Here is a 23,001-nt window from a genome sequence, read left to right on the forward strand (position 1 = left end):
AAGGAGAATGTCAGGAAACAGTGGAGGATTCACCTCTGCTTTGGCCGTTTTCGACTTGAGGAGCACTCTGGTATGAGACCCACACGTAACACAGTGTGACCTCATCAATTCAGTTCAGTTACTTTTATGGCAACCTTTTTGTTGAGGCTCATAAAGTAGTACTGAAATTAGTACATGATACTGATACTATGCAAAGACTCGATCACACTCAATCTAACAAATCTGTTTGTTTTGTTTGGTGCTGTTAAAAGTTCAACTTATGGGGTAACTTGCAATGAAAGCAAAGCAGCAAACTCTACTTTGGGCTTCACTTATATTACTTGTCTGCCACTGTTGTCCAGAATGGAGCAACTCTGCTTCGATTGGAGCTCAGGCAAAGCCCAAAACAAATCCTCCGGGAGCAATAAGACCATCAGTCGGCTCAACTAAGTCCTCCTCCACAGATAGCACGTCAGCTTCCTCCAACTACAGCCAGCGAGATTCATCCTGCAAGAGACCAGATCTGGGTGAGAAAACTAGGCACCACACGTCCTGACTAAACTCATAACTATGATTCGGTCAAGACATTTCAGTACACTTATCATGAGCAAGATAAATTAAGTACATGATGACATTTCAGCGAGACGTTCATTCTTCGGTGGACTTTCCTCTGTTGACATTAAACTTCCTTGGTTCTAATCTGTTATAAGACATTTAAGCTTACAATTAAAAGTTACAGTTCATCCTGTTTAGATTCAGGCTCCTTAAAGTAAAACGATGATCACCGATCACCGTTGCATTCAGCTGCCAAAATTCACACTGAAGGTCACTGCTTACATTAATGAGACTGCACTGACGTTAAGTAATTACCAGGCTTTGTAATTAAGCTGGTTTAGACAGAAGTAAAAGGACATGTCTGTTATTTCTTAAAAAGGTTTCCGTCAACCATCTGACAGCTCAATTTCAGTTTAAACTCCCAGGTATACATTCTTCTCACACACACAGGTTTTTCACACCTCTGAATTGCTCACAGATGTTTAATTATCTTGTAGGCCTTTTTATGAATTCGTTGGCGCTTCCTCAACCTCAGAGAAGCCCTTTGGGTCCGGGAGGTCCGCCTTCCTGCAGAGGGGTGAGCCCAACACCTGGCTGGAGGAATCACGTGCTTCACTAGCAAGAATAAAGAAGAGCGCAACACATTGACTACCACTAAAGATTTGTCTTAGTGTTTTTAGCCATGTAACATGAAACTGATCAGAAATTTTGCAAATATTTATTATTAAATAAATCAATAATGTCAACTGATTCAATGTTTAGCAACTACCACTAATACAGCACTGCTTCAACCTAATGCAGTTTTATCGTGTTTAATTATTGTAGCGATTTGTGTGTCTGCAGCATCAAACTGTGTGAATGACATGTTGTGTTTTTTTAAATTCTGAAACTTTCCAGAGTGGACATATTTTACAAAATGAAAGTTATTCCATGAGGATAAGCATAAAAAAACAACAAAAAGAAAAAAAAAAACAACCAAGACCCACAGTCAAGTTTCCACAGTCCCTTTCTTAACCAGCACGATACGGTACTTGCGGGTAACATTTAATGAGGCTGCCTGCTGATGATCTGTTACTCAGTCTAAGGACTGTGATGCTCTTCTGCTCTTGATCAGTTGAGTACTGGTGCCTCTTTTTTTCCCTCCTTTGTGTTGTTCTGAGAATAAAGGCGAGCACAGCGTCGTACAAAATCTTTAGTTATTCGGCACTTTCCCACATTGACTAAATTATTAGAACCGTAACGGAGATATGCTTCAGAAAAAAGTTTGTTTATTTGAGACTATAACCCAACCCAAAGGCTGATACTGTACACACATAACAAGCCAGATAAATCAATGTTTTAACCAGCATAACCAATTTCTGCTGAGCAAATTATTTTTCTAATGATCGTTTTAAATGATATACATGTAGGTAACCCAGAATGTCACTGGACCACAGAAACAAAGTGTATTTAGTTATTCCATTAAAATCCTCAATAATTTAGAATAAATAAATGTCATTCAGAATTCTTCTCTGCTTAAATGTTATTTTAGATTAAAAAACATAAAACAAATATGCTTTTATTTCAGAATCAGGTCAACTGGAAAGTGATCCCAAAGTTTTAAGCAGCTGTTATATACCACAACTACACACAGTCTAAGCATAGTGTACTTTAATTCAGGATAACCACAGATGCAATCCATGCGATGTCAGACCAAATTAAACTGCAAGCATCGCTGCAGCTTCATTAGATATTGTTTTTCATGCAATTCTATTGTTTTTGTTTTTGCTAAATATTGTAAAAGAGCCTATAATTATGGAGACACGAGCAGTTGCATCAGTTCCAAGGAGGAGTTGGTTGCCAAGCAACTGGTGAGTAGAGCCATGGTGACAATGAACCGTGGTACCACACAGTTTGTGTAAGAAAAAAAAAAAAAGTATTAAATTTAAGATGACAGAAGTCTCACTGTGTTCATCTTTATCCTAATTTCTTTTGCCAGAAACTGTTCTCAAACCAAACAACTCCACAACCATCCCTCAATCAGCTCACAGACGGAAAGATCACCACACTTTATTTTTTCGTGGCTGCGAGTGCCATTTTGCTTGTGTAAATTCTGACACCTTTGTTCTGATCAACATATGATGTTTCTGAATAATTAGTCTAATTATGGACGTCTCTGCTGCTCATTTTAGAGAGCCCATGGAAACAAGTGTTTTTAAACTAGCGCAGTCTCTGTATGCTTTAATCATGCAGCTGCCATTCTTTGAGACGGGCTTGTAGCAATGTGGAGTCACAACTTATCCATCTCCCAGCACGATGCGTGAGAGCTTACTAAGGATATTTTTGTTTTATATTGCCTGTCTCACCTTTGCATCTGCAAAAAAGCTGGTGACAGTTCTGTCACGCTTCACCTTTCACTTCAAGAATACAAGAGAGGTGTTGATTGAATTGACAGGTAAATTCTGAAGTTGTAGTTTTCGAGCTGTACAAGTTCCTGATTAATTAATACGCGTGCAAAACAACACAACGTTGTGCAATAGAAAGCATACAGAGAACATGTGTTAATATCTAACATTTAAAACTAAAGAAAACATTTATTTTTCTCCATTTTACTTCATCTTAAGTTACTATTAAACACAAGAGAACACATGGACCTCATTACAGACCTTATTTTGGTTCTTCAGGTGCTGATTTTACTCTGACTGGACTTAGTTTGGCTACAAATGCACAAAAAATAAATGAAATAATTCACATTTAAAAAAGGTCAAATGTTGAAAATAGTGAATGGCAGTAATATTAAATAAAAAACGCACACAGTTACCTTTTCATAACACGAGCTCCATAAAAGGAATTGTTCATTTTCAAGCTTCTGGCAATAATGTTGCTCAGTTCTACTTGACACGACAGAGAAAATGTTCCCCATTTTGTGCACTGTTAGCCTTTGAGCGATGTGTTTCCACCCACAACTCATTCAAACTGACTCCTTCAGTCTGGTGCACAACAGCAGGGCCTTGTTTATTTTTCTCAAACACCTACACAAACTGAAAACTCTAATGTCGTAGATAAAACAAAACTACAATTACTGTTGAAGGTAATTAGCAAAGTGCAGAGAAGAACAGCAAATCAAATCTCTCAAGGAACTTGGGTAAACATCGGCATGACGGGTTTCCAGCTGCGAGTTCAAGCGCTAAAGCAATCCACCAGCTTTTTGGAATTCCACAGTCCTGCGTGGTTTTCCAGGAACTGCTGTCTCACCAGCTCTTTGACCGTCTGGTAGACACTGGCTTCGACCTATAAAAGAATAAAACCATTTACATCATCAGACATCACATAAGTGAACTAAAAAGCCAACCTTCTATTACTCATCAAATGGAAAGCTTTGCACAGTTCACAGTGAGGATTCACAAACCTTGACACTGTGGTACGTGGGAAGCTCCAGCAGATAGGTGTGCCCACCCAGCTGTGCAACTTTGAGGAAATAACTGTAGAGGGCTCTCTTGCAAAGTCTGCTTGAGTAGCCAGGCACGCTCACAGAAGGAGAGCTGGAGAAACATTAAAATCCACCATTAACATTTTTCCAACAGTTAAGGTTTCCCACACATTACTTAAATTTGCTTTATGGTGCATTTGTCCTCTTTAAGTTTTCATTATACAACAAAAGATATACTATTTTTAATGCAAGCAATTTTTAGGTGCATTTGATACCCCCCCACACCCACACACACACACACACATTTCTTCTTAAAACTGCCGTTGAAGATTTTATTAGAAAAGAACAAAAAGACAGGAAGGTGAAGAGAAAAAGGGGAAATGATTGAAAAGGACCTGGGGCAGAAACGAATGCAGGCCACTATGGTAAGCTCTCTTCCTCTGGTACATGTAAAGCACGCTCTACCAGGTGAGCTACAAATTATTTAAAGCTTTAAAAAACACTTTTCAGCTGTGGAGATTATGTGACCAGCAGCTAAGAAGGAAATGAAAATTGCCATTCCTCTTCCTGTTTTTGCTGCGCAATCAAACCTTCATTTTCCTAGAAATTATTTGCAGCCACTGGATTTTAATGCTGATGGTGTCATTCTGCCACAATGCAATCAATAAAAAACATATTTTGCAGCACAAAAGTTGTCCTTTGTTAATTGAAATGCATTTTCCACCTGACAAGATTCAACTTTTCAATTCTGTATCATTTAATGTCCACATTCTTCCTTCGTTTGCAGTCCAACTTCATGTACAGGCACTGCTCATATTGACATGATACAACAATGTATCCAAAAGCTGTTACGGTTATCAGTTTGAATTGGGAGCCCGATTAAATACTCACACCTTCTTATTTAACCATATTAGACAATGTACAGTGATTGCAGCCAATTAGCCAGCAGCAGTGAGGCATTTAGGGTATGATACCCTCCAAAAACTATAAATGGAAAAACATGTCCTCTCATTGCAGCACTGTTTTTGACCTTTATGGCAGATGCAATGCTACTCTGGTGGGGACACACTCTGCTTCAGAGCTTATTTGTGCTAAACATGTCTGGCGAGACAATTTTATCACACTGCCGAGGTAAAGTGTGGCTGTGGTCTGGCTGAGAGAAAGAGAGGAAGGGTTTGCTGCAGGCAGCACTTACCACTACCACTAACACATTTCTTAGGGGATACTCTGGAGTGAGACACAGGGGAGGAACCCAGCAGCCTAAACAGACAAAATGTTGAGGAGGAATTGAGTGTGACTGCACTCACAGAAGCTGACATTAGCAGAGCCTGTTCAGAGAGACTCATTTTCAAATAATTTAAGGTCTCTTCCATCCTGACAAAGTCTATAACCCCTGATATTCTTCAAAACCTAGCTTTATTTCTCTATTACTCAGAGACATTACATGTCCAGTGCATACTTAGAAGGGAAAGACTATTGAATCCTTCCAAGATAACTATTTCCTAAAAACCTCACCAAGTGCCTCGGTACTGAAAATCATAGTTAATAGAAAGTAAGACTTCTAAATCGCCAATTTAAAAAAAATGTCATGTGATTCAAGAAAACTTTCCTTTCACACTAATATTTGGAAGTTTTATGAGTAGGTGCACTGAGCTCAGTTACAGGAGGTCCACAAGCCAGTGTACTCCAAGTGGCAGCCCCAAGTCCAGATAAATGGGAAGGGTTGAGCAATGTTCCCTCTAATTTTTCATGTGTCTGAGCGAACACACAAACGCCCTGAGCGGACCACTGTGAGCAACAGCAGACGTGTGCACTGTGGTCACGCCAGCATCCAAGTTACATGGTTTATTAAAATAATCAAATTACAGCATTTACATTCATGTTAGACTACTTTTAATTAACTGCTTTAGCCCACTTACAATGAAAATTAAAAAAAAAAAAATGTTGTTCATGGCCTGTGTATGTTAACACTATTGGAAGTAAAAATAACTTGGACCCCAATTTTGAAAACACAACTTTCTCTCTTTTTTAATATGAAAGCTCTGATTTGTATGAGTCTGTGGTCTGGGAGAGAGTCCTGTAACTCTCTGTCTCCAAAATACAGTATATAATGTCCAATATTGGGCAATTAATTATATAGTTACTTCTAGAGCAGGGCGATATGACCAAAAATATTTATCACGATATAGATTTGAAAATTTGCGATAACGATATAACTGACGATATAATTGACACTAGACAAAATACTTTACAATCCACAACTTTATTAGTTAAAAAGAAAAATCTATGTATTTTCCACTTAAACAAGCAGCTGTTTTTTTTTTAAAATCTGCATTAAAGTTGTATAAAAACTTAACAGTGCGAATGTAAATTCCTCGCTGACAGTTTAACCAAAACGCATTTCCAGTGGAAATTGGCCGACATATCCTCAGTATAACCATGTATAATATCCACAAAACTTAAAAAGAGGTTATACACACACAATACAGTATAATTATGTTGAAGCACAGTATGTATCACTCCACGAGACGTGATTATAAGGGGCACTGTCGATTTTCAGAAAAATCAAAGGATTGATTTTAAGTGTGCTGTATTTTCCAAAAAACACGGTAATAACGACGGCCCGCTAGCAATGCTCTACCAAAAATAGTGCTTTGTTGTGTATCTGACGGACGAAAGCTAAACCAGTTCCACACTGAAGTTGCAGCATTTTTACAAACCAATTCTGGTTCATCTGTTTCATTCAATGATCCGCTTTCACCCTTCTCATTCTCCGTCGCCTTTTTCGCCATGTGCGTATGAAAACAAAGCCACTGCGCATGCATGTTTTACCCATATTCTATCACGATATTTCATTTTCTTGTCGTTGCCCAACATTATACCGGTATTACCGTGAACAATATGATATGGCCCAGCCCTAGTTACTTCTTCAAAAAAGTAACTGAGTTATGCAAACAACAACGTTTTTGCAGCTGTTTACCTAAAAATGCAGCCAAGGCGTTTTTTAAAAATAAAAATTTCAAACTATTTACAGAACAATCAGCTGTTCTGCATCAAATTTGATGCCACACACATTATTTGTGCCACTCCATAAAATAATTTCTGTCCACTATGAGATAAAGGAGAACAACAGCCTGATACCTGCAGGCCTGACAACAGGAGATGTATCACTGCTGTAACACCTGTAACATTCGGTAGTCGCCTCATTGTTCTGACACACACAACAAAACTACACTACACACTAACTACACAAAATTTGCGCTAAACGTCACAAATCTCTCACATCTCAAAACACCGCTGTCACTCCTAAAACTTACCCCTTCCTAAACAACTAAATGCCATGTTGCCATATCATTTTTTGATTGGTCGACATGGTACATTTTTCCACCAAGAGGAAAAGGTGGGGTTTTTGGTTTTGCTCACAGGTGGAGAGCAACGCCGTTTTTACCGTTTCTTCCCGCAGTAAATATAAACAACGATAGTATTCAGGAAGAAAACCAAACATTGCAGATATTTTTTATCATAACTCTGGTTTTACGTGGCCTATCAACACTATTAAAAAACTGATATAAAGTCCACAGTTTTTCCATCAATTGTTCCGTCTGTCCTGCTCACATCTCCAATGGTTGTACACGTTGTCATTAACGTGGCTTCACTCTACATCAGCCACGCCGCTTTGCTAGCTAAAACACCGGTGTCGGCACATAAGGACGCTGTCATAGCCTGTCAACCACGTTGATTAGCTGCGTATATACGAATGTGAATCGCATTATTGGCTGGACTATGGGATAAGGTGGCATCGTTCTAATCCCATACGGGAGCAGCCAGTCACTCACTGACTAACACTGCAAAACAGAATTGTTTAAGTTTTAATTTCAATTCAGGTTAGGTTTTTTTCTGTGCGCAACGCAGATTTTCTGTGCACAGAGACCGTGCCAGCAGTGCGCAATTGCGCATGTGCACAGAGCATCCAGCGTAAAATCTTTGTCAACTCAAACATTCCGCTCATCAAGAGATTTCTGTAGTTGATTCGCCAGAGAAGAGGTTGAAAACACTGTCTATGATACTGTTAGCCAAGGTGACCATGGAAATTGTGCTAATGTTGACAGAAAACAAGAGAGAACCAAGGAAGATATATTGTGTGTGCAGGAGAACAGGTGGAAGTGAAGCAAGGCCAGATATTGTTCTACCGTGGTGTACAGTGCTTAACCAATTTATTAGACCACCACCCAATATAAGGTTTACACCACACCTGCCCTAAACTAACAGTACTGGTAAAAATAAAAATGTTTCTGCAGTGTTTAATCCACAAGGATAAGCTCTTTAATCAAAATGATAAAACTTATGCAAAAAATAGTATTATTGTTATCCATGAACTTTCAAATGTACTGTTTGATTAAATAGGATTCATGTTTTCTTGTTTTTATGACAGGTGGTTGAGTAAATCTGTAAGCACTGAAGATGGAAAGAGAAGTGGAGTCTGAGTACTATTAAAAGAAAGCATGTGGAGAGTGTTGTGGAGGTGAAGAGTATCAGACAGGATCAGACAGGAGTTTGAATCTGGAAATCAAAAGCAGGCATGTTGACTATTAGGTGTGTCTGCAGCACAGGCTGGATGTCAGAAGAGAAAGGAATTCTGGAGTAATTTGTATGAAGTGGTAGAGAGAGGGTGATGATTGGAGCAGATTTCAATGGACATGAAGGAGAAGGGAACAGAGGTGTTGAGGTGGTGTTGGGTAGATATGATGTTAAGGAGAGAAATGCAGAAGGTCAGATGGTGGTGGGTTTTGTAAAAAGGATGAAAAGGGCTTCAAGAAAGGGAGGAATCTGGGGTAATGCATAAGACTGGATGAAGGTACACACAGGACTGAATCTTACACATGAGGTTCAATCTGAAAGAGACTGCAGGGAGTTGTCAGGGGAGAATGTAGCTAGGATAGAATGAAATGGAAGCCAGTAGGATGACTCTGGAAAACAAGAGGAAAAAGCAAATGCAGAGGTGAAAGTTAAAGGAGGAAGAATGTTAGTCAGAGTCCAGGGAAGAGTTGAGACAGGCTCTGGGTGATAGGGAAGAATTGCCAGATGACAAACGTACAGATGAAGTGGTGAAGGACACTTCCGAGGATTGAGATAGAAATGTACTAATGAATGAAGAGTGTTTAAAAGGTGGATGGAATACATTGAGGATGATGAATGAAGAAAATGAGAGAAAGCAGGGATAGACAGAGAGCTGTTGGAGCTAGATCAAGGATAGAGGTGAGCAGCAGTTATGGTTTCATACCAGTTTCTGATTTTCAAATGTTGATGAAGAGTGGTCCAGGACATGTGAGGTGTGCAGTAGAAGTGGCAGGTGGGTTCAAAGTGGGGGTGGGATTACATCATCAGGAGTCTCTGTGGACTATGATGTTCATAGACAACATTGAGATCTCTAGTGAGAGTAGGGAGGGAGTAGAAGAGAGCCTGGAGAGGTGGAAGTATGCCCTGAAGAGAAAATGAATGAAAGCCACTAGAGGCAAGACAGAATACGCTTGTGAGTGAGCAGGAGACAGGAGAAGATGAGCTTAAATATCTGGGGTCAACCATCCAAAGCACTAGACTAAGAGCACAACAGAAGAGTGTGCAGGCAGGGTGAGAGTGTGGTGATGAGTGTAGGGGTGATTTGTGACTGAAGGATAGCAGAGTCAAAGAGAAAGTTTACAAGATGGTAATGAGAACTGAAAGGATGGTTTGGATAGAGTGATGCTGAAAAAAAAAAAAAAAGAGCAGAAAACCAAGGTGGAGGTGGAAATTTTGAGGATTTTAAGATTTTTCATTGTGACCAGAATGGAAATGATTAGAATTGAGTTCATCAGAGGAACAGCTCAGGTCGAGTGGTTTGGAGACAAAGCTAGAGAGAGTTGGTGTGACAGAGGAGGATGTTGGGAATAGGATGAGATGGATGCATATGATCTGCTGTGGCAAGCTCTAAAGAGAGCAGCCCTCTGCATACCTCGTGTCCTGAATTCCTGCCTTTAAATTCTCTTCAGAAGTCTATTTTTCTTTGCTTTTTTTTCCTTTCTAAATAGTTGACACTTAAAACCATGGTGTTTTCCTAAAAATAACAGTTCGAGCAAGAGGACAACAGCTGAAATAGGCAGCAACACTGCAGTGGGGAAAAAAAAAAAAAAAAAAAAAGGATCTTAAATCTATTTTTGGCTGTAATCTCTGCTCAAGGACAAAACAGCCTCCAGAGAAAGCCATGTCTATGTCACACTAACTACTGGACATCAGCAGTTGTCGGCAGCAGCAAAGCCCAGTGATGGCAGGAGCCCCAGGCAACACAGAGGCCATGAAAGTAGACAACTCTGACAACAGCTCTACCATTTCTCTACAAATGACAGCACAAGGAAAATTTTCATACTTGTCCCAAATCTATGGTGTAGAAACACCACATTTTCTAAAAACTTCATCTAATTTATGACAAAGACTGATTTCTTGAAAAAGAAAAAAAGGGTCTTACCCCTCCACAATCAAGCCCTTGCTGCTGTCCAAAACTTCAATATCCTGGTCCCCGAGGCACCAGTTGATGCTGAGGTTTTCATGATGCAGCGAGGGCACAACAGGCCCCACGTAGTCCCCGCAGACAAAGACGATGTCATGTTTCTTGTAGGACTGCGGCAGAAAGATCTGCCATCCATCACCCAGTCGCTTGCTGGTGATATCAGACACTTCCTGGTTCATGAGCTTCTGGCCTCCTAAGTAAGATTTTAGAAACATTTGCAACAGAAATAAATTAATTTATGCAAAATTTAGTTTGTTATGATGCCACCTTTAGCCAATTACATCTGCAACGTTGAACTGGAATTAAAGCTTGTCAGTATTTCCAATATTTTGAAATGCGTTGGCTCACTATCTTGCTGATACATGGATATGATGACTGATTCTGCTGTACATAGATAGATACTGTGCAAAACTGTTGACCCACCCCTCATTTCTTTATATTTTGCTCATACAGAATAATGCTAATAAAGAATAAACTGAAGCAGACTTGCTTTACTTTTTTTGTAATGGTTTTAAGCAATAGTTCTCCAGATTTTCTGAAGGTCTTTCAAAGTTTTACTTTGGCCATTGGCTGCTTTTTCACTCATTTTTAGTTCAGCTCTTGTACCTGACCATTTTCAGCTCTTTGGAAACCAACCTTTAAAAATGGGAATAAATTATGTGTTCATAGTAGAAAAAACACCAATTTTCATGAAACTTGTGCATGAACAACGGAAGAAACCACTACATTCTAGTGCTGATCCAAATATTTGTAGAAAAACATCCAGGTATTCATGATGGGTCTAGCTGCACTTCCCTTCTAATAAAGAATAAATGCTTTAAGCGTCTTACCTAGTACCATGCTTGTGATGTAAAGCGGCTGAATAAAGTGGCTCAGTAATGCACCCTGAATCCCAGTAACAGTCCAGCGGCAAAGTTTGTCACTGCCAGACATGCAGCAGACTTTGGCGCCCCAGAGACTCGGGTCAAGGTAGGCCACAGGGACCAGTAGGCCTTTGAAATGATACTGGAGAACCATAGAGGTCCAGGTGTCGTTTGCAGAAACCCTAAAACAGGACATTATGTTACATTTTAGTTTACTAGAACTTAATCTTCATGAGTAATGGACAAAATTTAATGTCCATTATAAACAGAGTTAAAATTAACCCATAGAAAGGTTAATATTATTCTGTGTTTTACAACATGTACAAAATGTCACATTTCTTGGAAGATAAATCCACAGATTTGAATTGAGACCTTTTACAAGTACACAGGAAAATATGACTTAAAAACATGTATAAAGAAAGAATCAAAAGAATGGGATAATTAGCGGATTGCTGTACTTAAAGTAGAAGTTCGTAGGAGCTCCTTCGGGACACTGATTGGTGTAGAGATGCAGACTGATCTTGGGTTTGAGCTGAAGCTGGTGGCTGGCTGCACTACTCTCAAAAATACAGCTCTCCTTGGCCTTTGGATCAGCATCAAAGAACAGCAAAAGCTGTTTATACAGAAACCTGAACACAAGCCAGAAAAATAAATATTATTCCCACTTTAAGCTGCAGCAGCACTTTCAGTGAATCAGAAGCATTATAACTGGTAGAGAGCAAGTGAGATGTTGCAGCCTGCTTTTTACATCTTCATTCTGAATATTAAGAATAGATATTTGAAGTTCAGGTGTTCTAAATCAGAACCAGCACTTTAACACCTGCATTCTTGAGATTTGGATGAAGTATTTAGGAACTAATTTTAGAAGTTAGTACCTTAAAAGAGCCCGTCTGGCAATGATGATGGCATGGCTGTCATGAACCATCACCCCATTGTAGCAAAGCCATTCGCTACAACTTGAGCGGCCAGATCCCACTGCCACTACCTTGTATTGCTCACATGGACGACCTGCTGTATCCAGAACTTCTGTGGGGAAAAGATAGTTTTTCTTCTCAAAGCTTCATTAGCGATAGCTTTAATTAACAATGACTGCGAGAGATGGAAGTAAAGATGACACAGAATGATGCTTATAAAATACTATTTAGTTATTTTATTCTGGACCTTGAAGCAGCAAATCCACTGAAACAAGTAATTTTGGTTCCTCTTAAGACCTCAGTCACTAGGGAAGAATCTGTAATCCCCGACTTGTTGGCAAGTGGTTACCTGCTTTTACTTGTTGAAATTGTTCCTAAAACCAGAGCTGTGACTGAAAAATTGTTAGCAGATTGCCGCAGTTGCCCATAATTGTGTAAATGCTGTAAGGCATTCACACTATTGAGTTCCCGTTTCTCTTTATTCTTTTTTATTCCTCTAGTTTGAATGGAAAATGCCATCTTTTCTTCAAACACTTAACACCAACTACTAATGGTACAATAATGAGACGATCATAATAAACCAGATATGGAGAGCCTTTGCCTTTAAAGTGAAAACTGTTCTTTACCGCTGGAACTAGCACGATTCCAAAAGTTGCAGCTTTTACTTTGAAGATGAGCATTTTTCACACTTTCTTTACTGCTCTACGAGAAATTGGTAGGGTGTCCTCAACCTGTGTCCAAGTTTGTGTGACTGACTCTTAAAGGTACTTTTATGCTCTCCGTTCACCACCTGTTGAACGGCATGACTAAAGTTATATCACATCTGTTTGTGCTGATGTGCTGTTTTGATGTTGATTCAGTCAGTCAGATAATAACAGATTACATACAGAGAGATGGTGCAACAGTTTGGAAACATTTTAGAGACATGGGGGTGTCCAAATTCATGGGCTGCATCCTCCTGAAGCCGCATTTGTAGGCCGATTACGCCACAGCGACACGCCGAAGGCTGTCCAAATTCGTAGACTCCTCCGAATGCAGCTGACAAATGTGTCCTCCTTTTCCCCGAATTTGAAGGTTGGGTCGGGTGTATCCTTTGTGGCCCTCCATATCCCAGAAATCATAGCATGGCCCAGCCAATTCCAGTTTTCAACAATGGCTTCCGCTACTAAGTTTTAATATTAATCTTATTACTCTTTCTCGATCACAAAATAAACTTAACATATTTTCAGGCGAGAATGTAGCTGTGTAAACTTCAAATATCTGCTAGGTTTATCAAGATATCATATATTTGCAAAAGTGCTCCGACGTTTTCGGAGACATCTGTTACCCACCAGATCAATAGCTAGCCAGGAGCTCGAGGGTCACTAGAGCCGCCGAGAACGGCACAACTGCCGGCACATAATTTTCAGATCACCGCGGTCCTTTGCTACTCAGGTTAAACGTGATATAGGAGTCGCTTAGATAACCTAAAAATGTTATTGTTTGGCTTTTTTCAGTGTTTTATTTGTTCGTGAGTAAATCAGTTTGGCTGAGATTAAAGTTATTAGATTAAATTACATTTTATTAATCACCCGGGTGGGTTCCTCCTTGGTTTTCACAGAGCTGAATAAACAGAAGTGTGAGATAGTCGAGAATTTACACCAGTGTCCTGTTATATTTTAGATAGCAAGGAGCAGCTGAGTTTATTAAACTCCACCGAGACGCAAATCTGAAAGCTAGACTGTCCAATTTCACAGCGGTTTACTTCCGGCCTACCCAGCCTTCTGAGGACCCCGCCTACGTAAACCGCGGCCCATGAATTTGGACACAACCTTAGTGAGAAAAACAACAACATTGTTTTTAATGTCTTTGCTTCCTGTTTTAACTTTACTTCCTTTATCAGCACTGATGTAGCATTATCTCCTCAGTGGTGACACCTACTGTTCAGGAGAATACTCCAATAGCTACCTGCATCCTAACACTGACCATAAAAGTGGCACCTTAAGGCTGTGTGACTGAATCTTTAGCCATTTCTCTTTCAAACGACTGAAGGTTTGAATAGCACATGTGTGGAGATGCTGTGCGCTTAAACTGATGATACCAGGTTAAAAAAAAAAACAACAACAACAACAACAACAAATCCTGTCAGGAACTGAGCATTTAGAGCACTGTGAAGCCTGAACCTTTAGACTCATAGGGACTGCTTGTACTGCTGACCTCATTAATAGGAGATTACTTTACATCAGTCTAAATGGCAACTCTCAAACAACTAAGAGGCCTTCTGTGCAGGAATGCCGCACAGTTGTGTAGTCGTGCATTCGGTAGTCATATCGAATTAGCTCTCAGCTTGTGCAATTTAGACACTGTGTGTCTTAAAAGGAGTTTCATCTCCTAAATGGTTCTTCTAAATTGACTCGCTCAGATTATAACTTCCGTTATTTTACTTCACATAGAAGTGCCAAAGAATTATGTTTTTATATACACATATCTTCTGCTTCCATGATTATTAAAAGAAAGAGTCTGCATATATTGCTTTAATTCCACAATATTATCTTTTAATGAGTGACCCATCATATTTAATGGAAATTTCCAGTTGGCTCACATGTGATATCATACACACTTTATGATAATTGAGTGCGACCTTTTTTTCATGCTTTGAAATCTTCATGATGTGGACTGCTAATGTCTGGACATTTAACATACTACTGCAATAATGACCTGCCACTGGTACAGGCTCACTTTAGGCATTTATAGACAGTTAAGAGTAAAACTAGTCTCCTTCTTTAGCACTGTTAAGATACAGATTTAAAAAAAAAAAAAAAAGGTTAAAAGTAAACGGGATACATCTACTAAATATCCAGGAGCCACTTATAACCTACTATGAAAACAATAAAATCCTGCAGTGAAGTGCACAAATCTAATGGAAAACTGCACGTGTACAAGAAGCTTACCTCTTATCAAGACAAATGCTGCCATGTGGCTCTTGCAGGCATAGAAATCTGGACACATTTTCAGGAGGCTGTCAAACTTCTCACTGCTTATAGCTGCCATGTGATTCTTGTGCCATTCAGTGCGCCAAACTGGAAGAAAGATAAACAGCAGAATCCAGCTATATAATCAGGGACAGAGCGTATTTTGGACATCACTCATCTGAGTGTCCTTAAAACTGTGGAAGCAGAAGGACTTTGCCTTGAAAATGTTTATGATATTGCTACACATCATAAACATTGTCAGCTGACTGGCTGAATATATGTGAGAACTTCGCTTTTTTCCCCTCATGCTGGTAGTGACAAAGGAGTTTACCACATGTGCTAAAATGAAGAGAAATGTATTTAAACTAATCTATTGTACACTTCTGAAAGAAACGTGCAACACTTCAGTCCAAAGATAAGCGTCTGATGAAGCAGTGGAGGTGAGGTATAAGCAAGCAGAACTTCTTACAAACAGAAAGAAAAATGTAGGCGTCACACTTGGCGCCTTCATCTTAAAATATGTTCAAAAAGAAATAAAAAAAAAAAAATAAGTAGAGGGCATTTTGCATAGGTTTGAATATAGGAGTGTCTTGTGAACAAGACCACTGGTTTGAAAACCACTGATCTGAAAACCCTGAAACGGAGCTTTCAATCTCAACAGGAAAAAAAGACCTTAAAAGGGTGAACGTGTGAAAAGATTTTCTTGAAGGGAGGTTGATGACTGACTTGTGTGTGATCAGTAGTGATATTCGATGACTGTATGACCAGGACAGAGTGACTCAGGCACAGGCAACAATAATTTTTTTTAAAGTTACAGTCAGTCTTTTTTGAGGTCATTTTAATAAAATAAGAATGTTACCTTCATAAATATACACCGATTAGAGTGTAGTTACGTCTGCAAACAAATTGATGCATTGTCAAAGCCTTAGAATTAATCCATTAAAAATACACAAGAGCAGTGACCGGTTTGTGGAAGTTGCCATATTAACATACCATCTTAAATGCATGGACTTCGCCATTCCACCTAATTGCGTGTTATGTTTTATACTAGAGACCAGTCACAATTGCAATTAATTTCTACACATTCAGACTCAAGACATGAAGGATCATTCCTATGCTTTTAATCATGTGACAAGGGTCCCCTTCACCAAAAAGCAAAAACACAAAGGAAAGAGACAATGGGACCAGTGTCTTAATAAAACTAACACATACAAGTGTGCATAAACATGCTTTTTATTCCCAAATCTGTCAGCAGATTAGACATGCAACCATCCCATCTCTGGACAGCTGATAATGAGCCAGCTAACAGCTAACAACAACAGCTGGTTTTGAGTTAACATTATACCACCTAATGTACGGCAGTTTGATTACATTCTCACATCATGTGAGAGTTGTTTCGCTTATTGTCAGAGTTCAACAATGTTAGATCCACTTCAAAGAAAGTTTACCTAATGCCAGCTAACAGGAGCATAAAGAAGTTCAGGATATCCTCAACAACTTGCCTTAGTATCACTGTCATCAGAAAGAAGTGAGCTTCACTTACTCATCATCTCGTATCAGACTCCTTTAGAAAGGTTTAACAACCTCCTGCACTAACCACAGCTGCCAGAGTTTTTTGTACTACAATGGCCACTATAACTAGGATTACGCATTTGAATTGGAAGCTGTAAGAAAAAAATAATTCATGACTATAATCTGATATCTACTGACATCTAATTGTGCCTTTAACACTGGAGGGAGCAGATTCGCAGCTGTGAGAACAAACTATCAAACAGGGTGTTTCTGTGTATACTAGCTGGTAGCAACTGCAGAAGTGCCACTGAAAATGTGAGCGCTTTCAAGTTTTACTTTTATTAAATTGCTACTGTACCTTCAGTCTTTGTGGTTGTATCAGGTTGGTTTATGTCCTTGACCTGCTCTGTTAGAAGATCTTCATCTGACAGTATGCTTTCAGGAGGTGACATACCATGAAGGGAGAGCACAGCTGGTTCATCATCCGAATCTTCAGCCTGAGAAAGACAAAACCCTTCTTTAACCTCCTAGGACCTGGCGTCCACATATGTGGACATTACATTTTGGGTTACGACGACATTATACTGCTACTGTTCTATCAAAATTTTAAACTAATATCCTCATTTGTGGCTCTTATTTTTCTTAAAAACAAAAATAAGGTAAAAAAAAAAAAGAAAAAAAAAAGAAAGAAATCTGGTAATTCTTTGTTTTTACATTCATTGAGCCCCAATGTGCCCAAACATCAAAGAGAAATTAAAAATGCCTGCTGTGGAAGAGTTCGGGTCTTAGGAGGGTAAAAAAAACAAAAAACAAAAAAACCCCAAAACAAACAGGACTCTGGTGTTCTTATCATTCTTGAGCCAACTGATCTTGAGCCGTTATCAAGGAAACACAAGGAAGGCAGTGTTATGTGTGAGATAAGCACTGAATGCACTTCTGCTGTTCACAGTTAAAGTGACAAGGTGGCTGCAGGTGGTTTAGAGCCCCTTCACTAAACTGGATAATGGTATGAACCACTGTTCTGCTTGCCAGTCAAGCAATTTAATGTTAATTATCGCAGATATTGAGATTGCATTTTGATGTCAGATTTTCAAGTATGGTTTAATGCCACAATTAATTCACATATCTTAATTAATCTGTGAAGTACACCTTCTGAATAAGAGATGATAAGTAGATGTATAAGACCTTGTCAGCATCTCATCGTCTGAGATAAGATTTCTAATGAAAAAGTCTTAATAGCATAATACATTAAATGCAACGGCAGTGAACTTTCAGAAAACCTTGGTCTTATATACGCTGATCAGACATAACATTATGACCACTGACAGTTCAACTGAATAACATCAATTATCTCTCCATCATAGCACCTATTAGTGGGTGGGATATGTGAGCGAGCAAGTGAGCATTTTGTCCTCAAAGTTGATGTGTTTGAAGCAGGAAAAACTGGCAAGCTTAAGGATTTGAGCGAGTGATGGCTTGACAACAAGGTCAGACAATCTCCAAAACTGCAGCTTTTCAGCAAGACAAGAGCTGCAGTTGGACAGTTTTAGTGGTGGGCAGGTGAGCTTCCAAACTGAACCACAGAGCAATGAAAGAAGGTGGCCTCATATCAATCATGGCCGGCTGTGTGAGGCATTCTTACGTAGGGAACACCTGGCACCAGAACGTACTATACAAGAAGATGGCAAACCATCTTAGGCTACGTCCACACGTACACTGGTATTTTTTGAAAACGCAGATTTTTCTATGCGTTTGCACCTTTCGTCCACACGTAAACGGCGTTCTCGGTCACTGAAAACAGAGATTTTTAAAAACTCCGGCCAGGGTGGATATTTTTGAAAACTCCGTTTTTGCATTTATGTGTGGACGAGAAAAACGGAGAAAACGCAGAAAATGCAGCGTCAAAGGTGTGCGCCTTTTTTGACGTCACACTGTGCGCCACGTTATTGTTTCGGTGAAATGAATTTCTACAATACTGTTAATTCTACTCTCTGCAGTGTTTAAATGCTTACATATACACACAGTTACTGTCCCTCCACACATACGACTCGGTTCTGCTTCTATGCCCCATCTTTGTTTACTTTTTCCCACCGAGGCTTCTAGACTTCTGATTGGCCAACATTTCTACACGGTTAGGAATATATTGCCACCTGTTGCTTTGGCATGTTCCTAGCAGCGTTTTCCTTCATTTCTGCGTTTACGTGTGGACGGGATTATTTTTTAAAACGAAAACGGAAAATCTCCGTTTTCAAAAATACCCGTGTACGTGTGGACGTAGTCTTAGAGGTGGCTGTAGCTCAGGTGGCAGAGCAGGTCAGCCACTAATCAGAAGGTCGGTGGTTCAATCCCAGGCTGCATCCTGGCTGCATGTCAAATATCCTTGGGCAAGATACTAACCCCATGTTTGCCTACTGGTGGTGGTCAGAGGGCCTGGTGGCGCCTGTGTCCGGCAGCCTCGCCTCTGTCAGTGCGCCCCAGGGCAGCTGTGGCTACAATGTAGCTTGCCATTGCCAGTGTGTGAATGTGTGTGTGAATGGGTGAATGACTGAATGTAGTGTAAAGCGCTTTGGGGTCCTATGGACTAGAAAAGCGCTATACAAATGCAGGCCATTTACCATTTAGAGGCAGTGTAATGCTTTGGACAATGTTCTGTTGAAAAACCTTGTGTCCTGCCATCCATGTGGATGTTATTTTGACATATACCACCTCGCATTGTTGGCGACCATGTACGCCCTTTCATGGAAACAGTATTACCTGATGGCTGCGGCCTCCTTCAGCAGGATAATGTGCTACAAAGCAAAAAAAGGTTCAGAAAGGGTTTGCTGAGCACAACAACATATTTGAGGTGTTGGCTTGGCCTCCAAATTCCACAGATCTCAACCCAGTCAGGCATCTGTGAAATGTTGTGGACAAATAAGGCTCCACCGCACAACTTACAAAACTTGACTGATCTGCTTGCTAACATCTTGGTGCTAGATACCACAGCACACCTTCAGGGGTCTAGCAGAGTCCATGTATTAACAGGTCAGGCCTCTTTTGTCAGCAAAAGTGGGCCAACACTATATTAGGTAGGTGGTCAAGGTGTTACACCTGATCTGTGTATACTCATATAGTTACCTCATTTTCCAACATTATGTCACCAGAATCATAATTATGGCTGAGTGTGGGGACGGCGCCCTTTTCGATTTGGGGTCTGTGGTCTCCTTCAGAAAGCAGAGCCTCTGGTGCTGTATCATAGTCTCCAGCTGCATGTTCGTTTGTCCTAGGAGGGCAACAAACACAGACCCACTAGGAAATGAACAGCTGATCCCTTATTCAGTCAGCACAAACAGCTAAAAATTAACAGAATTATCAGCTGCTTTTATTTTAAGATAATTCTCACCTACAATTTCCTCTTAAAAAAACAAAAAACAAAACTGCTAACAACCTGCTAAGACTGCACACAAAAAATAGAACTGCATAAGTAAATGAATGAGGCTGTAAAAGTTCAGAGCAGATTAAAATCAAGTACATGAGAAGTTTCACAACCACAAGAGCCACTGTCTTTCTCACTGTCTTGAAACAATGGGTGCACTCATTAGTAACAGAGTGTAATGTGCCCAATTTTGGACCGGACACTGGACTCATTAGCAAGCTGTTCACCTGCCTGCTGTGAAGCCTCAGTAAGACACAATAAAATCCAAATTGCTGTTGACAAAGAAACAGTTACATCCTGGTTTTATTGACCCACGCATCAAGAGTGCACTTCCCTGCAGTGAAACAGAAAATTAGTTACCTCTGTCCCAGCATGTGCGAGAGAAACGTGAAAGTGTATCTGTCGCGTTTAAAGGCAGGGTTTGTGTTCAAGGACATTTCAAGTCTCTCCACCAATTATACGGAGGTGAGTAGGAACACATACAAAAGTTAAGTCCTTGTCCAAACAGGTGGACACAGCATGTGACAAGGTGGCGGTCATATTTTTTTTCCCCATTACCTCAGCCCAGCAGCATCAGTGTAAATGTCTGCATCGTCTGTCTTGTGGACCTGAGGACAGTGAGGGCGTGGGCTCAGCTCACGGTCTGACAAAGACCAGAAACTGGCAGCACCTCTTCTCGAATATTTAAATGCTCCTCGACTAGTCATGGTGTTCGAACAACCTGCAAATAAATAAATACATAAATAAATAAATACATAAATACATAAATACATACATACATACATACATACATACATACATACATACATAAAACGGATTGGCGAACTGTCCGGGGTGTACCCGCCTCTCGCCCTATGGTGGCGTGAAGTTGCTACTGTTGCATTTATACATATTTAACAAAAGTAGGAATGAGTGTGTTCATCCCATTGTGCCTTGACAGCTTTTAATACTCATACTCATGAAATGACATTTTTGTTTAAATATATAATCCCAATAAAGCTACACTAACTACACGATTAACAGCAAACCAAAAGTAACAACCCCTAGCTTATTGACAGCTGATGATAAATTGTGATGTCTAGAGGCGATAACATTTCCCTTTTCCTTTAGTCCACAGCGCCAACACAAAATTTAAGTGTGCATTTTCTGCAGCTTTGCGGTTTAGCTGAGAGGCTAACTAGTTAGCTGCTATCAAAAGTAAACGACGAGTTAGCTAGTATAACGAAAAGTATCGACCGAGCTGAAATTAATTGACAGTAGGAAAAATATGAACAAGATTACCCGTTTCAAACTGGAAAGAACGTCTAACTCTAAACTAGCCACCAATGCTTCGTTAGCTTCACTGATAAAGCTAACGTTAGCATCTTTCTGCTACCACACGTTAGAGCACCTCTACCAGTCCCGGCAGAAAACAATAAAACATGAAATTGTTTCACCGCGAGTTTGCCAGCGACTAAGTATTTAGTTAACACTTTAACTTCCAAATACACTGCTAAAAGCTTACCTTTACACTTAACGCTTGTTCAGGCTTTAAAAGACTAGCTAGATCTGACGTGGGAAGCCGTTGCAACCCAGAGACGATAACAGGTGTGAAAATCTGCGCGCAAGTGACCGAAGCAGCTACTTCAAGTCAACACCTGCCAATGCAATTAAAATTATATAAAATTATTAATAAATATAGCTATAATGAGAAACTTTCCAAAAGGTATGTGGACATGTTTCACTCATATGCTGCCTGACTCTTAGATAAGATAAGATAAGATAAGATAAGATAAGATAAGATAAGATAAGATAAGATATAACTTTATTAATCCCTCGGGTGGGTTCCTCTGGGAAATTCGATCTTGTATAGACTGCAATTATATTCAGTTACAATTTGGAAATATTCACATCATCACTTCATGAATTGTTTTGAATAAGGTTTGGGGAAAGGACTCTTAACAGATCATTCCAGTGAAACCGCATCATCAGAGTGAGAATACAAGGTGTAACTTTCCCAAGATTTGGACCTGATGCCACTTTTCCACCTGCATGTGTAACTGGTGCTTGCCAGTTCTGCCTTATAAGAACCAACCCCTGTTTTGACAACCCAGAGGTGACCCTAAGTCATTTAAAAAAAACATCCAAAGACCACAAGTACACAAAACAGAGAGGTGCTGACATACTGCTGAATATATGCTTCTTCTTCTTTTCTTTTCTTTTTTTTTGCACACCCCCATGTTGATGCAAACATGTTAATGGTGTCAACTCAGCATGACAGACATGCATGAAACATAATCAGCTGTCAGGGCTATGACAGACCCTAAACTGCATGAGCAGAAGAAGATGGATTGACAGATGGATGGATGATCGGCTGTCAATCAGCGGATGGGAATAAAATGATGTTTTGAGAGACACTGAATAAGGATGCATCTGAGGAGTGATCTCAAAATATACATATTAGGATTGACCACTCATGCCTCTTACACACATGTGTAAATATCCCAGATTCAGATCTCTACTTACACTGATATCCATGTGGATTTAATCAATTTCGGTGAAATTTCCATTGAATTCGGGAAATGAGAGGAAATGAAAGGGCGACTCTGCCAGGCTGGATCATTCATGTTTTATGTATTGACAGTAAATAAGCAAAACAGGTACAGCGATGGGTTGGTGATTTCTATGAATAAATAAATCTGTAGCACTGTTCACACACATACATTGCACGCCCATTCATTGATAAGAGTGCACGCACAACACACACCGAACCTCCAATGATGAAATGAGCACGCCACAGTTAAAATTAGAACGTGTGATTTGCAGTGGAGTAATGTGTCCCCCCCGCCCATCATTGTGAAACTGCAGACTGAACTCTATTTC

At 39.8% G+C, this 23,001-nt stretch overlaps 1 protein-coding gene across 5 annotated transcripts; it reads right to left on the reverse strand.

The window, feature by feature from the left end:
- Window positions 1–359: 359 nt before the first annotated feature.
- Window positions 360–21,763, reverse strand: adad2 (adenosine deaminase domain containing 2). Of its 5 annotated transcripts, XM_080867069.1 has the most exons (14): window positions 21,644–21,763; window positions 20,698–20,860; window positions 19,842–19,986; window positions 17,083–17,221; window positions 15,192–15,320; window positions 12,223–12,373; window positions 11,806–11,976; window positions 11,315–11,529; window positions 10,443–10,677; window positions 3,923–4,055; window positions 3,335–3,804; window positions 3,180–3,230; window positions 996–1,149; window positions 360–486 (listed from the first exon to the last, which is right to left on the reverse strand). In XM_080867069.1, the coding sequence occupies exons 2-11, from the start codon at window positions 20,844–20,846 to the stop codon at window positions 3,694–3,696; spliced, it is 1,578 nt and encodes a 525-aa protein (XP_080723195.1). In that variant the 5' UTR covers window positions 20,847–20,860; window positions 21,644–21,763; the 3' UTR covers window positions 360–486; window positions 996–1,149; window positions 3,180–3,230; window positions 3,335–3,693. The 5 variants fall into 5 exon arrangements, with proteins under 5 accessions (XP_080723195.1, XP_080723196.1, XP_080723194.1 ...); XM_080867070.1 differs by lacking the exon at window positions 3,180–3,230; XM_080867068.1 differs by having other exon boundaries at window positions 3,180–3,804.
- Between the last annotated feature and the right edge of the window lie 1,238 nt (window positions 21,764–23,001).

This window comes from Rhamphochromis sp. 'chilingali' (assembly GCF_963969265.1).
Source record: "Rhamphochromis sp. 'chilingali' genome assembly, chromosome: 19".
Lineage (NCBI taxonomy): Eukaryota > Metazoa > Chordata > Actinopteri > Cichliformes > Cichlidae > Rhamphochromis > Rhamphochromis sp. 'chilingali'.

Bases quoted from the DNA above. Each gene is read 5' to 3' on its own strand.
- adad2 (XM_080867070.1), bottom strand. From the start codon at position 20,846: ATGACTAGTCGAGGAGCATTTAAATATTCGAGAAGAGGTGCTGCCAGT. The intron at 12,374-15,191 runs GTAAGCTTCTTG...TTTTCCCCACAG, and splicing joins AGCATTTGTCTTGATAAGAG to AAGTTCTGGATACAGCAGGT. The intron at 11,530-11,805 runs GTACAGCAATCC...GTCCTGTTTTAG, and splicing joins CCTACGAACTTCTACTTTAA to GGTTTCTGCAAACGACACCT.